The 20,457-nt window shown below is 35.7% G+C and overlaps 1 protein-coding gene across 1 annotated transcript; it reads right to left on the bottom strand.

The window, feature by feature from the left end:
* Positions 1 to 8,707, bottom strand: LOC134814245 (acetyl-CoA acetyltransferase, mitochondrial-like). The gene is made up of 11 exons (XM_063822325.1): positions 8,622 to 8,707; positions 7,754 to 7,835; positions 7,395 to 7,520; positions 6,171 to 6,277; positions 5,858 to 5,950; positions 4,567 to 4,722; positions 4,190 to 4,282; positions 3,822 to 3,984; positions 3,425 to 3,579; positions 2,866 to 2,941; positions 1 to 173 (listed from the first exon to the last, which is right to left on the bottom strand). The coding sequence occupies exons 1-11, from the start codon at positions 8,694 to 8,696 to the stop codon at positions 61 to 63; spliced, it is 1,239 nt and encodes a 412-aa protein (XP_063678395.1). The 5' UTR covers positions 8,697 to 8,707; the 3' UTR covers positions 1 to 60.
* Positions 8,708 to 20,457: the final 11,750 nt, after the last annotated feature.

Genomic DNA, 20,457 nt, shown 5'->3' on the forward strand with positions numbered 1-20,457 from the left:
GTCACCACTAGTCTCAGCTATGGAAGAGACTAGAAGCAGTCCTAGCTCCTCTCCTCTCCTCTAAAATTTCTCAATGATAACAGCAGACGCGCCTCCTCCGCCATTACAAATACCAGTTAGTCCCTTGTCTCCTGACTTCATGGTGTGTGCCATCGTGCCTATCAGTCGGGCTCCTGGGGAATAAGATAATAATAATAACTATTTATAAGCAGCTTTATAGCCGCCGCTTTATAGCCGCCGCTTTATAGCCGCCGCTTTATAGCCGCCGCTTTATAGCCGCCGCTTTATAGCCGCCACTTTATAGCTGCTTTATAGCCGCTTTATAGCTGCCACTTTATAGCTGCTTTATAGCCGCCGCTTTATAGCCGCCGCTTTATAGCCGCCGCTTTATAGCCGCCACTTTATAGCTGCTTTATAGCCGCCGCTTTATAGCCGCCGCTTTATAGCCGCCGCTTTATAGCCGCCGCTTTATAGCCGCCGCTTTATAGCCGCCACTTTATAGCTGCTTTATAGCCGCTTTATAGCTGCTTTATAGCCGCTTTATAGCTGCTTAATGGCCGCTTTATAGCTGCTTTATAGCCGCTTTATAGCTGCTTAATGGCCGCTTGGGGGGGGGCCAATGGCATAAAATGGCATAAAATGGCATAAAATGGCATAAAATGGAGACTTTTTCTATGGAGAAAATGGAAAAACCCATGAGTAATTCTCCATTTTCTCCATTTTATGCCATGAATTTTGTCTTCGAAATTTCATCTTTAACACCATTAAACACCTAAATTGGACGACCTAACATGTTTATTTACGCTTACTAGGGGCGTATCAAGCTTATGAAAGCTCATAGTAGGCTACTAGATGCTTATACTAGGTTAGTAGAGGCACACTTCAGGCAAACTCATAATTACTCAAGCCTAGTGTAAAGTTATTTCTACAGGCTACAGCAGGAGTGAGTAATAGGGGAGAGTAATAGGCACTGAGAAGTGAGACCTACATCCTCGAAAGTCGAAACAAGCTCGCACTGCAAAGGGGAGGCCTGCCTTCCGAGATCGCATTACCAGGGGAAGCCTCGAGTCCAAATTTGTGTATCGAGGGGTAGGTGCAGACTTCGATAAACCGAAAAACCAAAAAAATATTTTCGGCTAATAACGAAGAGGGTAGCATGAAACGTGTAGTGGAGAAAAGTGGTTTTTAGAAAAACTTTGAAAAATTTTGACTTGGAAAATTTTCGGCCCGAGTCATTCTCGATACGTACCTCTCGTATCGAGAGCTCCCGATTCCGAGCTCGTGTTGCAAAGGGAAGGCCTGCCTTCCGAGATCGCATTACCTGGGGGAAGCCTCGAGTCCAAAATTGTGTACCGAGGGGTAAATTTCAAAGTCAAAATTTTTCAAAGTTTTTCTGAAAAACACTTTTCTCCACGTTTCATGCTACCTTGTTCATTATAAGCCGAAAATATTTTTTCGGTCAAAATTTTTCAAATTTTTTTCTGAAAACCGCTTTTCTCCACGTTTCATGCTACCCTGTTCATTATTTGCCGAAAATATTTTTTCGGTTTTTCGAAGTCCACACCTTCCCCTCGATACACAATTTTGGACTCGAGGTAATGCGATCTCGGAAGGCAGGCCTCCCCTTTGCAACACGAGCTCGGAATCGGGAGCTCTCGATACGAGAGGTACGTATCGAGAATGACTCGGGCCGAAAATTTTCTAAGTCAAAATTTTTCAAAGTTTTTCTAAAAACCACTTTTCTCCACGTTTCATGCTACCCTCTTCATTATTAGCCGAAAATATTATTTTTAAAAATAATTTTTCTCGAAATTCTAAATTTTTCAGGTTTTCAATGGCATAAAATGGCATAAAATGGCATAAAATGGAGACTATTTCTATGGAGAAAATGGAAAAACCTATGAGTAATTCTCCATTTTCTCCATTTATGCCATTGGCCCCCCCCCGGCCGCTTTTTAGCCACTTAATGGCCGCTTTATAGCTGCTTTATAGCTGCTTTATAGCCGCTTTATAGCTGCTTTATAGCCGCTTTATAGGCGCTTAATGGCCGCTTAATGGCTGCTTAATGGCCGCTTTATAGCCGCTTGATGGCTGCTTTATAGCCGCTTAATGGCTGCTTAATGGCCGCTTTATAGCCGCTTGATGGCTGCTTTATAGCCACTTTATAGCCGCTTTATATGCGCTTAATGGCCGCTTAATGGCTGCTTAATGGCCGCTTTATAGGTGATCAGAAGAGGTTGTATGTGGGGTGGGGACACTAAACCAATATTGGAAGTTTTTTGTGGGGATATTGTTATCTTTTTCTCGATGTTCGAGAATTATTGAGTGTTTGCTGCTGCATTTTCCGAAAAGATTATAATTTCATTAAATTATTACTGTCGTAGAACGCGATTTTTATTATATAGTAGATAAAACTTAAGTTCGACGTGTGTAAAATTGTAGAACTTTACATTGAAGAATAACAAGTCGTACCTGAGCGTTTACATATTGCTCAATTACATAATATATTATAAAGAATAAAATGTAGGACTTGATAACTTGCCAAAAGGCTCGACTAAATGTGGTTAGAGGAAAAAGGTTTTAATTCACCAAAAGCGTCGGTCGCCCAACAACAATTCAACAATTGACGATTTTATGTAATTTGATTATGTCAATTTTATTTGCAAATGCCCTTTCTTCACACACGTTCGTGTGCGGCACATTTCAAATTCAACTAACTCTCCAGTGCTCCTTATATTAGTGAGTAGCACACTAAAACCAGCTAACATGACAGCAAACATCTCACTTTTAAAGATCAGTTCCCTGTTTGTAAAGGCCAATTAATAAATAAATAAATATCAAAGGAAGGGTTATTTAGTTATTTACCTGAAGCTCCAATAGGATGACCAAGAGAAATAGCTCCTCCGTTAGGGTTGTAGATCTCCGAAGGAATGTTCAACATCTGATATGAAATGAAATAATGTGCTTGTATAGTGTAATGTATAATGTATAATGTACAGTATAATGTGCTTGTATAGTGTATACCGCCCATATGGTTAGCAACTGACACAAGTTTCAGGTACTAATCATGTCAGAGCGGTTCTTAAAGGTGAGGTAAAATTCTACAGAATAAAATAATAAAGTCGGCTCATTTCTACAAAGTCACGTTTCTGTATTATAATCCAAGTACTTAGTACAACTAACAAATGTGTCACTGTGTAGACTATAAAAGCTAACTTAGACGGTAGATTATACCGTACAACTGAACCATGAAATGGCTATCCAATCATCACCAACAACCAATCATTATCCAACTTTACAAAAATCTGAAGTAGTTAACGATACAATAAACATCCAAAACAAATGGTAATAACTTAAATACTAAAAACATTAAACGTGTTTATACAACAACCAATCAGGTACCACAATTAGCTCACTAACACACCTGCTGGCAAGCTACAGCAACCACAGCAAAAGCCTCATTAACCTCTACTCTCTGGAGATCCTCTACACTGATACCCAGGTTCTCTAAACACAGCTCCATAGCTCGTACAGGGGCGATAGGGAACTTTATGGGGGGTCCTGCACTGTCTGCCATTGCTGGGGGTTAATTATTATAGATATATTGTTAGGGGGTTATAGAGGTTAATTGTTATAGATTAGCAATTAACCAATTACATATGTATCTGACTTTAAGACAGTCTCAAAATAGAATTGTATGATTCATTTTTAAAAACAACAAGATTTGTCATCCGATCTTAAGCAGGAATACAACCTTTTTAAATCATTTTTTAGATAGATTTTTTAGATTAAAAAGAAGAGAAACCCGGACTTGTACTGACTGAGTATCTTAGCTAGAGGTTCCAGCCCCAGTTTGTCCGCCATATCACGTGACATGAGCACACACGCAGCAGCCCCATCTGATAGTTTACTGCTGTTTGCTGCTGTAATAGTGCCTGCTTTGTCAAACACTGTCCTCAGTGTCGGGATCTTATCAAACTTTACCTGGGGGGTTTAACTGTTGGAGATATGTTCAGTATAAATTAAATAATATAGTATTAAGTGTGGCAAGTCTTCCTTAGCGGCAAGTCTTCTCTCAATGTGACAATAAGCGGCCCTATTGAAGGTCACATGTGAAGGCAACATGTGAAGGCAACATGTGAAGGCAACATGTGAAGGCAACATGTGACTCTCCAGCTCACTTACTCACATTAGCATACTCAGTGTCATCAGTGACCGTAAGGTCAGGGTTCTTCCTGTTTGGGGTGGGGACTGACACTATTTCTGCTCTTAGTACTCCACTCTGAGGATTATATTAAAATAGTCAAAGAGTTGTAATTAACTAATTAATTAATTATTCATACTTCATAACTGCAATGGAAATATCCAGCAAAATATCCATCCATCAAAACCTTGACGGTGATAGAATAATATTATTCCCTTGTTTTAAACTTACCTGATAAGATATTTCCTTGTGTTTACCTGATAAGATATTTCCTTGTGTTTACCTGATAAAATATTTTCTTGTGTTTACCTGATAAGCAGCTGCAGCAGTGTTTTCCTGATAAGATATTTCCTTGTGTTTACCTGATAAGCAGCTGCAGCAGTGTTGTAACTCCTCACAGTATACTCATCCTGTGTGTCACGTGATATGGACATGGTACTTGCTGTGTCCTCTCCGCAATGTCCCATGTGTAGCCCGGGTGTGTACGCGTCCGTCAGTCCGTCGTGCAGAATACCGTCCTGGGTAAAGGGACTTTAGTTAGGATAATTCGTTATCTTTACTTAGTCTTGCTATCTTTACTTACTTCAAGGGCATAATCTGAAGTTTATAAATATTCTACAGCTTACACTCTTGTCTCCTACTACTCTTGTATAATGTATATAAATTGTTTACACTCTTGTATACATACAAATTTCTCCTACTAAACTAAGGTAAATCAATGGGTATGAGTCATAACTCAAAAGTAGAAAGTTCCTTACTACATCTCACATTTTGAAATACCTGGAGAATAGGTAATCAAACACTACGTAATGTTATACGGTGAGAACATCAGTATACTTAACTTATTGCGGTGGAGAATGCTGTCTACTTTATATTTTATATCACAAATTAACATTGTAGTACGATCTTTAGATTAGATCTTTAGACTAGTTAATGTACTCAGGGTTATGACCATTATATAATATACCATATATATATCATAATATATAATATATGTATATCATAATAGCCTATTATGATAATAGGTTTCCGTTTTTGAGCCTAAGTTTGACACGTGAGATTTTGCTTGTAAGCACATCGCGTGCCAACCAACAAGCAAATACCACGTACAATGTACATTAACAAGCTGAATCACGTATGTTTGTCTACTACCAACAAATTCACGAGACTACCATCACTCATACATGTTTAGTTGTTTAGTTGTTTACTGTACATGTAAACAATGTGTAACTATCATGTTATGCTCTTCAAATATGTAGAGATGAGCTAATAGTTCTGTTTATTGGTCGGTTTGTGCAGACATGCAGACATTGCTAATGTGATCACGTGATATGCCCTTATATGGGTGTAACGTGACATTTCCAGTGTTTACATGCCCTTATATGGGTGTAACGTGACATTTCCAGTGTTTACATGACACTTCTAGACTGTTTAGTCTTATGGGAACCTTTGCATGGTAGAGCACAGCAAGGCCGACCGAGACAAAGCTATTTGTCTATGATACAGAGGGAAGTTGGGACAAACTCTAAGACTAAAAGACTAAAGTTGAACTGTAGGACAGGGATATATTGAGGGGTTATCGGACTTAGTTCCGACCTAGTAGTAGTAGAACATTGCCAGTGTTTATATGACACATTGACACGTAATATTCACCTTTACAACTCTGTTTCCGTAAACAGGTGCAGTTCTGTTTTCAAACATTGGAACATTAGACATACTCTCCATACCTCCAGCTACCATGATATCCTGAAATAATAATTACATATTATATTTCGTGTATTCCAGCTGTACTAAGACGAATGGGAATTTAGCATAGACTCATCTTCCACCTCAAATGTTTTTAACTGAAAGCAATTTCATTATTCACACGAACAACTGAATAACATAACATCAGCTAATCCAACTTTTAATCTACTTTAAAAATGAAACTTTGCCTTTTAAAAATATTTCCTTGTGTTCAACATACCCTAGCTCCACAAGCGATAGATTGAGCTGCCAACATGATACTCTTCATCCCAGAGGCACACACTTTGTTAATAGTAGTACAAGGGGTCGTGTCCAGACATCCTGCTCCTGAGAGATAAGAAGTCTGTTAGTAAGTATTTAAGTTAGTCTGTTAGTAAGTCTGTAGGTAAGTAAGTAAATAAGTACGTAAGTAAGTTTTTAAGTAAGTCTGTAAGTAAGCCTGTAAGTAAGTCTGTAAGTAGTCTGTAAGTTAGTCTGTTAGTAAGTCTGTTAGTAAGTTCGTTAGCATGTCGGTAAGTAAGTATGTAAGTAAGTCTGTAAGTAGTCTGTAAGTTAGTCTGTTAGTAAGTCTGTTAGTAAGTTCGTTAGCATGTCAGTAAGTGAGTATGTAAGTAAGTATGTGAGTAAGTCTGTAAGTTTGTAAGTAAGTTTGTAAGTAAGTCTGTAAGTAAGTCTGTAAGTCTGTAAGTAAGCCTGTTAGTAAGTCTGTCGGTAAGTAAGTAAGTATGTAAGTAAGTATGTGAGTAAGTCTGTAAGTTTGTAAGTAAGTTTGTAAGTAAGTCTGTAAGTCTGTAAGTAAGTCTGTAAGTAAGTCTGTAAGTCTGTAAGTAAGTCTGTAAGTAAGTCTGTAAGTCTGTAAGTAAGTCTGTAAGTAAGTCTGTAAGTCTGTAAGTAAGCCTGTTAGTAAGTCTGTCGGTAAGTAAGTAAGTATGTAAGTAAGTATGTGAGTAAGTCTGTAAGTTTGTAAGTAAGTTTGTAAGTAAGTCTGTAAGTCTGTAAGTAAGTCTGTAAGTAAGTCTGTAAGTCTGTAAGTAAGTCTGTAAGTAAGTCTGTAAGTCTGTAAGTAAGCCTGTAAGTAAGCCTGTTAGTAAGTCTGTCGGTAAGTAAGTAAGTATGTAAGTAAGTATGTAATTAAGTCTGTAAGTTTATAAGTACGTCTGTAAGTAAGTCTGTAAGTTTGTAAGTTATTCTGTAAGTAAGCCTAAAGTAGTGTTCTGTATATTGTTCAAAATTGAGGCTCAAATTGGGACACTTAGTACACGACAGAAATGTTAGTAAGATAATGCTGAATAACCGTACTGAGTAAGTGTGATATTATGTTGACATGACGAAATTTCAACATATCATCAGGAATAAAACATTTCAGGATTTTTTAAATACAGAAAAAACTATAGAATTTTAACAATTTTAAATGTATGAATAACAAAATAAGAGAAGTAGTTACCAAGCGCAGCTTGTCTTGCGGGAGCTTGTCCCATCCCCGCTGAGAGGACATTACCCATGTACACCTCCTCTATCTGCTCCGGAGTTATCCCAGCACGCTCTACTGCTGAACTTATTGTTATACTTCCTGGGGAGATGAGAGGAGTTAATATTATACCTGTAGCTGTGTTTTAATGTAGCTTTGCTATTGTTTATATATATCCAGTAACATCTAAGTATCGAACTAAAGTTTTAAAATGATTCAGATTATTGATAGTTAAACCTACATTAATAACAATAATAACACTATTAATATTAATTATAAAATAACGCACCCAGTTTAATAATAACACTAATAATATTAATTATAAAATAACGCACCCAGTTTGGTAGCAGGAAGGTCTTTAAGCGGGCCCATAAAGCTCCCAAAGGGTGTTCTGGCTGCGCTTACAATAACCACCTCCTGAGATATCACATGTTACAAGCTATGTGTGTAACTCTAGTTACACACATAGCGCATGTTTATTTCTTCTTACTAACTTTCTCATTGTTCGGTCTTAGTGAATTGTTCAATTTCAGAGTGAATGAAACTTTAATTATAAAATAATTATACGAAAGAAATATATTGTGATAATTTAATAGTAAAATGTTCAATAGAGTAGGTACCTATATAGTATATATACTATATAGGTACCTACTCTATTGAACATTTTACTATTAAATTATCACAATCTATTTCTTTCGTATAATATATATATTATAAAAGAAATGTAAAATGTTGAAAACATGTTGAACACATGTTGAACACGTGTTGAACACATGTTGAACACATGTTGAACAAATGTTGAACACATGTTGAACACATGTTGAACACATGTTGAACACATGTTGAACACATGTTGAACACATGTTGAACACATGTTGAACACATGTTGAACACATGTTGAACACGTGTTGAACACGTGATGTTGAACACGTGTTGAACACGTGATGTTGAACACGTGTTGAACACGTGTTGAACACATGTTGAACACATGTTGAACACGTGTTGAACACGTGTTGAACACGTGATGTTGAACACGTGTTGAACACGTGATGTTGAACACGTGTTGAACACATGTTGAACACATGTTGAACACATGTTGAACACGTGTTGAACACGTGTTGAACACGTGTTGAACACATGTTGAACACATGTTGAACACATGTTGAACACATGTTGAACACATGATGTGGACTCACTGCTCACCCTGAGGCCACTTGAAGACTTAAAGCCTCTTGTACAGATCCTCTTCATGGAATGTGGGCCCAGCACGCAACGCATTACTAAAAGCTTTAAAAGTGGAGAGTTAATTTCATATTATAATAATAATTATAATTATATTGGCAGTATAATAAACCTCTACTGAGGAACTAACAAACTAATTTCTTAGGAAAATATCAGATTTTATTTTATGATTATGAAGAGTTATTTTAGCACAGCAAACTCTTATTTTTAGAGAATGAGAAAACACAGGAAAACAAACAAATTTTCTGAACAATTTCTTTTATACAACAAATCGTCTTGATAATTGCTGTTTACTCTAGTAGCAGTGTGTAACTACACCCTGCTACTAGAGTAGTTACACAAGTAATTTATTACATTATTATTTGGACGATAATTTTCATATAATACAGTTAATGACCAATTTTATTTTAATGCTTAACATAATATCAAGCAGAAACTCTTTATTGTTACAAGCTCTACTCAACAAACAAAAAACATTTCAGGATATTAAATTTTAAACATTTGTTACTACCTGAGCTGAGAGTAGGATTTACATTTTTGCAGGTGTCTTATTAAAGATGTCTGGTACTAGAAAACGATTTTAAACATAATCAGAATACTTTTAATATCTGAAATCTTATTCACCTATTATATTTTACAAAATCATTTTACAATCAAACTATGCATCGTGCGATAGAATACAACTAAAATGACATCAGCCTTAGTAATAATAATTGTATCATAAGTAAGAGAGCAGCTGATCTATTAAATGTAAATTATAATTATATGTAAGATAAGCTATATCTAGAAATATGTAATAATAAATATTCATAATTATGAACCTATGGTAATTACAAAGTGGAGCAAAATTATTAATTTACCTCAGAAAGTTTATCGTGGAACGCTGAAAATATGATATCCATATTTAATGATTCATATTTAAAACTGTTCTTTTGTTCAAGACCAGCATGTTAAAACATATCTTCAAATCTTGTTATTGTCTATTATCCCTTAACCCATTTCCAAACTATCCAAACTATCCTAAATTTGAGTTCTATGATTTTTTAAAAATAACCTTACTGAATAATGACTTGAAAGTCAGAATTCCATTACGCAATATCTGGGTTTGGAAATGTTAACAGATTGTTTCTTATTAGATCTTAACCATTATTGAAGTTGAGTCCAGCTTCATAGATTGCTACTTCCAATTTATAAATAGCAAAAAAGCCAATCCAACATATTGTAAAGGAAAACTGATGAGCATTCTGATATAGGTTAGCAACATTACAAGTTACCATGGCTGCCGTGTAAGTTGCTGCCATGTTAGTTGCGATAGTTACCATGTTAGTTGCTATAGTTACTAGATATAGGTTAACAACATATATCTTTATGCTTTTTATACAGTTTAACCACTCACAATTTAAGCATGGCCGGAGTCACAAAATGATAAACATGGTTACTGATGGTTAATGGAACTGTCTTTTCAAAAAAAATCTGACCGATCAGCACTGGAGGACTTAGTGTGGGTGATTGATTGCTCTAGCTGGTGGAGCTGTCCAATAAAGCCAATATTTGGGGATATGTCACTCTTGATGGATTTGACAAAAGAGTATGCTTCTTCAAAAGTCATTTTGTTACGCACCATCATGTAAGCAACAGTTATTGTGACACTTCGTGAGATCCCTGCAAAACAGTACACCAGAACATGACCATAGTTATTACGGGCATCATCTATAAAACAGAAGGCTTCTTCAAGGACATCTTTTACATTTTGAGTTGTCTGATCTTTCAGGGGTATTTTCTTATACTTCATACACCCAGAGGTTTGTATGTTGGGGCTGCTTATACTGGTGTTCAGCAGGTGAGTTATTCCCAGAGATTTTACATCGCCAGCAGCATCAGTTTCGCTTCCAAGGGACAAGTATGGTGTAATTCTCACGATTGTTGGATTAGGTTTATCTTTAATGAGATCATTGTCACTCAAAGGCTTCAAATTGAGGGATAGAGATCTGCTGAATGTTCGAGTTCCCATGATTGCTAGGCTCTGGCTTATCAAGACATCCTGCAAAATTAAGGGTATTTAAGAAACTATTATCAAAGCTAAAACAGCTAAATATAAGGGAAAAAGCGTCAAATTCAGATGAGACATTTTAAGACATATTACAAAGCAAAGCAAACATTCTATAAATTAAGAACAATATTATTGATTATATTCAAAAATTGATACAGATACAAAATTGAAGGAATAAGGATCAGCTATGTTTTAACCAGAAGTATGCTGCATGTCAGGATCAATTAATCAATGTAAGTTACATGCTGCACAACTAAAACCAGTCATCAGCAGAATCAATGATACGAATTATTTATTAAACTGAAAATGTTTTAATTTTAGATTTAGAAGGATTAAAATTTGTAAGGTGTTTTGTTTAAGGATTTACATTTCGGGTTTTACAATTAAGGGTTCGGAATAATATTTATTAATATTTATTAATACTCATATCATTTACTTTGCAGTCAAAACAAGTATATTTATAATTGTATGGATTGGATGTTATCATCTAGCGCTAAAATTTATTTTGGTATTCTTTATTCAGATATTATATATTTATGGATTGATTGTGTAATCAATGAAACAAGAAATTTCAATGAAACAAGAAAATTAATTTTAGCACATTTTTACAGAATAAAAAGATGTAAAACAATTCATAAAATATAATGCCCATTTGGTGTATGACTTTTTGTCCTTGACTGCTGGTTTGGTTTTGGAAGGACAGGTAACTAACGGGGCAAGGAATGCACGTGCCTGGAAGCTTTTGCACACACCGAAACGCTAGTTCAGTTAAGTTTATAGAGACAAGGCTCAGATTAGGACTAGAAGAAAAATTGTAAGCAGACATTAGGGGTTCTGTTTATAGTTGTTATTATAGGTTGCAGTCTTGTTGTGACAAAAAGTCTACACTAAAACATTCTTTAGTTTATATTGTGTAGTTCAAGGATATAAAATGCAGCTTCAAGCTTTCAAGGTGGATATTGGAGAGCTGGCGAAAGATTATGGCCTTTGTATCAATGGTTATAATAAGCTATAAATATCTTAAACTATACAGTGCTAATTAAAATTTCTTTAAACTTCATTCTCAAATTAGATTTTTTTAAATTCAAAAGTAAATATACAATAATTTTATTAAAACTTTCTCACACATACTTTACTCACAGGACAAGACTTGGAAAACAGTAGCCTAGGGTAATTTTAATTGAGATGTGTGTGACCAGCCAGTTATAATGTTTGGGAAATAAGATTTGCGCAGTCAAAATCTTTGACAGTCCAATCAAGCAGAATTGGTGATAATGAATTGGTGATAAATAATAAAATTGTCTATTCTCAAAATAATTGTCTTCTCTCAATTCAGGTATCAGACCTCCCCTGAGGTCTAGACTAAACTAAACTAGACCTCAGGTGAGGCCATACCAAGAGATCCTTGACAAATTAAATCGGATTTCGATCAAATATGACCTCTCAGCATGAAGCAATGAAGTATCCTATCCTGGGGCCTAGGGGTCATTACATATTACGCAGCCAAGGGGGGGGGGGGGGGGGGGGGGGGGGGGGGGGGGTGGTTTCCAAATGATTACAAAGTAAAGTAAAGTAAAGCACCAACATGAACATTAATTATTTATCAAATACAATATTTTATTTTATTTATCAAAAACAATGTCCTATTTTAAAAACATCCCAGTGGAATAACGATTTATAAAACGCTTCTTTGCCACTGCAATTTGAGAAAAGACAATTTTTTTGAGAAAAGACAATTTTATTATTTATCACCAATTCAATACATAATCAATAAATATATATCCGAATAAATTTGATTTAAAATTAAATGGAACAAGTATGCTAGCAGCTAGCGCGCTTGTATTTAATAAATATTCACGCTGTTAAAAATGGGTCTTACCACACCGCCACTCACATTAGCACAGTTGGTGAACGGACCCAGGCGCTGTTAAGCTTTTATGAGCCCTGGTTGACTGCTGAGAGTGGCGACGGGTCTGACATTAATTTTATTTTAGTTTTCCCTATATTCCAATAAAATTTTAGTTTTGAATTAAATGATTTTTATGCGATATTTAAGTTGAAGCTGCTTGCAATACATTATTGCTTGAAAATTGTTTAAATATGCTCGCTATAACGCTTAATTTTTAGATACCGTATGTATATGTACACATCAGCTCATAATACTAAATAACAATAATAAATAAATTAAAAGCATGAAGAAACATGGGAGAAACATTCTAGCAATAAATTAAAAATCGGAAAAATCACTCATTGGATGAAATTACAAAATGTAAGTGCATAATATGGCAACTTAACTTCAGCTAAGGCTTTTAGCCAATAAACATTCCTGGTTCAGATGTGATATATGAACAATGAAGTGTTTGTCAGGTTCAGGTTTAAATCGCATGTTGCAGCGGATTGTAAGGTCTTAATCCCCTGATTAAAATTATGCATGTTCTGAGTTGGTTTTCTTATCACTCATAAGGAAAAAAAAAAGAAAAAAAAAAAAGGGGGGGGACCCCCAACCCATGTAGCTGATACACCTCACAGCAAGTAGACCAAAGTGGCTCTTGCTTGTGAAGGGTGTATCAACGACCCGCCGAGGCGGTGGGTTGGGAGTCCCCCCTGGGATCATTTCGTCCGTAAAATTTTACACATTTATCTGGTGTTCCTCAGGGGTCGGTTCTAGGCCCTCTCCTATTCATTCTGTATATTAATGATTTGCCTGACCTTGTAAAAAATAAGATAAAGTTATTTGCTGATGATCTTAAATTAATTGGTAATGCAGCTAACCACGGTAGTGTTGCTGAAGATATCGAAGAATTAGAAGTTTGGGAAAGTATTTGGCTTTTACAATTTAATCCTGCCAAGTGCAAAGTAGTGCACATTAATTTTAACAACAATCCTAATTTAAATTATAAGGTAAATGGTATAGAACTTGAAGTATCTGATCAGGAAAAAGATTTGGGGGTTATTACCCATAGCTCCCTGCTTTGGAACGAACAGATCAAAGCATGTATCGCTAAGGCAAATCGTATGATTTGTTGGATTGTAAGGAATTTAGTTATTAGAGAAAAGGTTGTTATGATTGCTATATATAAAGCTTTAATAAGACCTCATCTTGAGTATTGTGTCCAATTGTGGAATCCACCTGCGGCTCATGGAAGTTGGGGGACTGTTTTGGAGCTGGAGAGCGTCCAGAGGCGGTTTACCCGTCTGATTGATGAGGTGGGTACTCTTCCTTACAGCCGTAGACTGGAAATCCTCAATTTGACAACGCTGGCAGAGCGGCGAATACGTGGGGACCTTATTGAAGCTTTTAAGGGTATTAATGGTATGACTGATTATGGTTCAGACTTGTTCAGACCAAGCAGATCAGGTCTTAATCTGGTTTCATCCAATAGATGTAGTAAAAGTGTGACAAAGGTCAAGAATATCCAGAAGTTTTTTCTCCCGGAGCGAGTTATTCCATATTGGAACAAACTCCCTCCGGACGTCAAGAACTCTGTGACAGTTTTGGGTTTTAAAATTAAATTAGAAGGATATAAGATAGATATGATTTCTAAAAGTATTACAAATGATTGCTTTTTTTGGAATGTTTCTAATGAAGTTTTAGTAAGAATTGAGGGAGCCAGTTATGTCAGTAATAAAGAGAAACATAACAATTATCTTTGGTTCCATCCTCATGTGGCAAAGAAGCGTTTTATAAATCTTTATTCCACTGGGAAGTTTTTAAAATAGGATAATGTTTTTGATGAAATTGTTTTAAAATATTGTATTTGATAATTAATTAATGTTGGTGGGGAAATATTTATTATATATTTTTTCACACAGTGCGATGATATTTTGTAGACATGTGTGATGATGTGATGTCATAATTTTTACTTTACTTTACTTTACTTTACTTTACTTTATTATAAAAGCTACAATAAATTATCTATAAAATTTACATAAACAAACTTAAGAGACCTCAAAGCTCGTCTTCTGAGGAATGAGATTGAAGGATACGTCATCCAGTCCAAGGTGCTGTGCTTTTTGTCTTCCTCATAAGTCTTTGATTGTATCGAACAATATACCGATAATTTCAGCAATGGTAATTGTCTAGCTTAGGATAGACACCGTCGAAAAATTAATGAACCCAATACAATAGATTAAATGTCTGACTAATTGGGAATTCAAACTCTTGATAAATTAAATGTTATAAAAAAAGGTATACATTGATCTACATAATAAGGATAATGCGATTGTAAAACGTTATGAGGAAGTCCTGTTCAGTAGAGGATTTTTTCCCCTAATATCTCTGCCAACTCATGAGAAGCCAGGTTGTAAAGTATCGTGTATTGACAATATTATAACTAACGATGTAGAGAGTATAATAGCCTCAGGCACACTTACTGATCGTATATCCCACCACTCACCAGTCTTTCAAATATTTGAAAAGAGTATGGGATCCACTAAGAGTAACCTAAAATATAAACAATATTACGACTACTGTAAGTCTAATGTTACCTCTTTTGTAAAGGACTTGGAACATGAATTAGAGAATAAAGTAATTGACAACTTCACGGTATTTCATGATGTTTTCAAAAGTAGTATCGATAAAACGTGTAAGTTGGCAACCCCTAAGTCTTCCAAAAGAACTACACAAAATAACCCATGGATCACACCTGGGCTTATAGCCAAAATCAAGCATCAGCACCAACTCTATGACAATTGGGCTAAAGTTAGAAAGAAAAAATGTAAACTCGGTGAAACTGATTATAAAGGTGGAACATGTCAATGCTTGAAATGTTGTGAAAAACGTTCTAGATACAAAACTTATAAGGATTATAGAAGGATGGTTAAAAAAGATCGCAAAGATGTTCAAACTAAGTATTTCATGGGAAAATTTGCAGACACAAACGGTAATAGTAAGAAGACATGGGAACTGATTAATCAAATACGGGGCAAACAGAAACGGCAAATAAAACCACTGTTTACTATAAACAATGAGAAGATAACCAATCGTAGAGTAATAGCCAATGAATTTAATAAGTATTTTGTTTCTCTAGCGTCTAATTTAAACGGGGCGTATAATGAAATTGGAGAACTAACTATTAACAATCTTCCTAGTTTTTATGACTACCTGCCTAGAGCAAACACGTCCAGTATTTTCATTAATGACTGTACAGCTGACGAGGTTAGAATGATTATATCTGAACTGAAGAATGGGAAGTCATCCGACATCCCAATACATGTTGTTAAAGAATCGTCTAAAGTGATCTGTCCTATACTATCTTTATTATACAGTGAATGCATGAGGAATGGAGTATTCCCAGATGATTTAAAGACTGGGAGAATCAGTCCGATCTATAAGAAGGATAATGAGGAATTGCTGGAAAACTATAGGCCAGTATCAACTTTAGCTGTTTTTGGTAAGATATTTGAAAAAATTATTTACAACAGACTGTATAGCTTCTTTCAGTCCCAGAAAATGATTTACGAGAACCAGTACGGATTTAGAAAAAATCACTCCACAAGCCATGCCCTCAACTCCTCAGTGAATTACATAGAATCCTGTCTTAGCAAAAAACTGCATGTACTTGGAATATTTATTGATCTATCTAAAGCGTTTGACACGATCTCACATGAAAAACTACTTAATAAACTAGACAACTATGGAATACGTGGAAACGCCAATAGACTCATCGCTAGTTATCTCTCTAATAGATATCAATATGTCTCTGTACTGGGCGAAGAGTCTGACAAGCTGCCTGTTCTCTTTGGAGTTCCCCAAGGCTCTTGTCTCGGACCCTTGCTATTTATAATATATGTTAACGACTTATTTAGAACAACTGATCTGGGCAAGTTCATACTATTTGCAGATGACACAAACATATTCGTAGTAGATGAATGTAGAAAAAAACTGTATGCAAGAGCAAACGAAATTCTCCGTTTGTTACACCAGTACATGAAATGCAATCTATTACATATAAATATAAAGAAATGCTGCTACATTCACTTCAATCCGTCACGTACAGCTACTGATAATGAGGCAGATAACGAATCAGAATATATACTAACTCTAAATAATACGGTAATAAAGCAAGTTAAAGAGACCAAGTTTTTAGGTGTTATTATTTATTGATTTATTGTAAACTTGTTTAATCTGTAATAAATGGCATAAAATTGAAATTTTTGTTTAACTGAAAACTGAATTTTTGTTTAACTGATTATTGACGAAAAGCTAAAATGGGATGTTCAAATAAGAGCCCTCAACTCGAAACTTAGGTTTGAGATCGGAAGACTCAGTAGAATACGACACGTTATCCCGAAAAAACACCATAAAGAATTGTACCACACGTTATTTGAGTCACACCTAAGATTTGGAATATCGGTATGGGGTGGGTCGAGTAATAATATGCTTCAACCTATCTTCATCACTCAGAAAAAATGTATCAGAATACTATTTGGTGACCTTGAAGCATATCTAGATAAATTTAGAACATGTGCCAGAACACGTTGTATAGATGAACAAATCCTAGGAAGAGAATTCTTTGAAAAAGAGCATACAAAGCCGTTGTTTAACAAGAACGGCCTTCTTACCGTCCACAACCTGTACAAATACACATGTCTATTAGAACTGTTCAAAATTGTCAGATTAGAATCTCCAATCTCACTCCTATCTTTACTCCACAGATCACCATCACAAAGACGTTCAGACCAGTTCATCACCCCGAACCCATCCTCCTCTTTCATTTATCAATCAACAAAAATGTGGAACGACTGTCGAAAAATTGACAGTTTGATAAGCTTTACTAAGTCAACGAACTTAGTTAAAGTAACACTGAAAAGTGAGCTACTCAAGATACAGTCCAGGTACGAAGAATTAGAATGGACAGAATTAAACTTTGATAAGAATGAGCTTGTATTTTAAAACAGAGTCCTTTGACTTTATTATTTTGAAATTGAAGAATCGTCTGGCCATAACTCATTTCGTTCGCATTACAGATTCACATTCACTTTCATTTTCACTATCACGCACAGTACAGGGTCATACCTCAATACCAAATTATTATAGGGCACAAGAACAAATTTGTTTTAATAAAACAAAAGTTAATAAAAAAAAAAAAAAAAAAATAAAAAAAAATACAATTATCAAAATTTGTTGAGCCCAGCAGCTTACTTCCTATCCTCTCTTCCCCCGTCGTCTGGAGCGTGTGATTTTTGTTGATATCCGAGCTCTTGTTTTTATCTTTTGGTTAACTTTCTGTGATTGGACTCGGTATTTTCGTCCCCGCCGAGTGGGACGATGCTTGCTCGCCAGTTAAGCTATACTTTAGATGACACTAATTTCTACAAACCACAAAATATTAAATATAAAATGTGTCCAGTATGGCGCAAATGCATAATTTGATAATTTCCCGACGCTGTCGTCGGGGTGAGAGTTATCTGAACCAACTGCATGCCCCTACGATTGCGTCACCACTGGTGAGCAAGCATTTGTTTGTTGTTTAGTTGTGTTGGAAGGGAACATTACTTGATTAATTCATCCATTAGGATTTTAATAACGATGAGCTAAGATATACCGTTCATCTTAGACTATTGGATCAATCTTATTATATGATTAGATTTTATAAACGAACCTGGCATACAAAAGATTGTAATGCGGAGGTTGGCTGGCTCTTCTATAATAAATACGACACTCCAACTTACAGAATGCTTGCTAGAGATAAAACAAAATATTATCAGACTATACATGCAGCATGAGTAACTGGTGGATAAGCCTTCGGTAAAAACGGATCCGGAAAAGTCAATGCGGCACTCGGGTCCTTGGTATTGTCGTCGGTATATTGTCCATTATTTACGTTCTGCTTTCATAGTTCAAACAGTAGTGAGCTCTAAATATACAGCTTTAAACCGATTAAGTATGAATGAATGAAATACCTGACAATCCGCACTCCTATAATTCAAAAGCATGAGTAACTCGTAGTGATGTACGATTTCTAGAAAGTTTAAATTAAATTTGGCGCTCACAGGTCCTCGTGATCATGTGATCGCCGCATAATGTTCTGTAAATGCGCAGGGCACCTTCAAGCTTAAATTATTCACCATACTGAGGCAGTCAACCAACGCTCGGCTTTATTTTTATGATATGATATGTTTTGATTGTTATTAATAAATACCAAAATTTAAATTTGTTTTACTAAAAATTTGTTTTACTATACATTTAAAAACCAGGGTAAAAAATAAAACCCTTTGAAATATATGGTCAACTAAAAATAAAAATCGACAAATTCACATCACAACAAAAAGAAGTTTAGACCCTCACGGCCCACCTAACAAGCACTCCATGACCTTTTAAGATTTAGGGTGGAAGATTTTTGGCACCTAGCCTCTGTAACCCCTGATAAAGATTATACAAGTTCTAAGTAATTCAAAACGCCGTCTGCGTCTGACAAATGACATCATATCGCAGTACCGTTTTCCTTTCTTAACTAGGCTGATCTTTTCAGCGATATGTTTTAGAAACTGTGAAGCCTCAAACTCCATTCCTCCTATAGTACTGATTACCAGTGGCGTGACATGAAGGTAGCCTTTCCTACATGTTGAGGACTTTTTCATTGGAGGACTTCGCCGCTTCGACGCGCCGCGCAAACTAGCACACGATGGGACCACTGGAAGCGCATTGCACTAGAGATTTTTCGCGCGCTGAGTGTTGCCAGGCAAATATTTCATCATGATTCCCATTGGCTTCCAGCTCTATCTTTACTTGGCATATCATTAGTTCATGTTTCAGTTTTAAAGAGAATCCTTTGTTCTGCATCCCAGTATAAATTTTATCAGTTAACTTTTTGATGAAGTTGACTATCAAATGTGCGTAAAGTAATCAGTTTTCGACAGACCACTGCAAGAGAACTTCATTTTTATCCTACCCAGAAAACTGAGAATATATTGGAAATCATCTCAACTTTATGTGTGCAAATTTTCAGAATGGCTCGACAAGATGGTTTCGAGATAGAGATGATCAAAGACGATGTTTCTGTGTTATTGTAATACATTCGCGTGCAATTTTGAACGCCAATCTTAACAATATAACAATTGAAAATTTTATCAGTTTGATCGAATAGTGCATTGTAGCACAATATAATAACACATAGTATCAAAATGACCAGTTACCACAATGGCTCGGTCATGACAGCAAAAGACTAATTCTATATATTGACACAAGTAACAAGTAAACTCAGTGTGGGTTCGAGTCTGACCAGGGGTTAAATTCTACGATTTCAAAGATTTCGAAGATTTTAACACCTGGCCAGACTCAAACCCACATCTGGTCGAATGCTTTTGCTTTATCTATATTATTTATAAATATAAGTTAAATACAATATCTTATTGAGATAAACAAATAAAGTCAGTAGTTAGATTAATACACGAACACAGATATAATCATTGACATTATTACTAACACGTAATTTGCCATAACTCCGGATTGGAAATATGTTCCCAAGGCCCAATTATTCTCAAACCCCATCGATATAGAAAGTCTGAAAATAATTCAAAACTACCACTACTTACTCTCATTCTGTTGAACAATCAGTAAGAAGAGTTTTGATGATTAAATGTGAATCCTATCTCAGAAAATGGATTCCATGATGCGTTTGATATTGGTTACGCGAACCAGGATTTGCTCCTTGATAATTGTAGCGTTTCCCTTCAAAAAGCAATACTGGCCAGTGCGAAAAGCCTGCTGGCTTTGGATCAATTCATTATATTACATTCGACCGA

This window comes from Bolinopsis microptera, chromosome 4 (genome assembly GCF_026151205.1).
Source record: "Bolinopsis microptera isolate Bmic1 chromosome 4, MBARI_Bmic_1.0, whole genome shotgun sequence".
Lineage (NCBI taxonomy): Eukaryota > Metazoa > Ctenophora > Tentaculata > Lobata > Bolinopsidae > Bolinopsis > Bolinopsis microptera.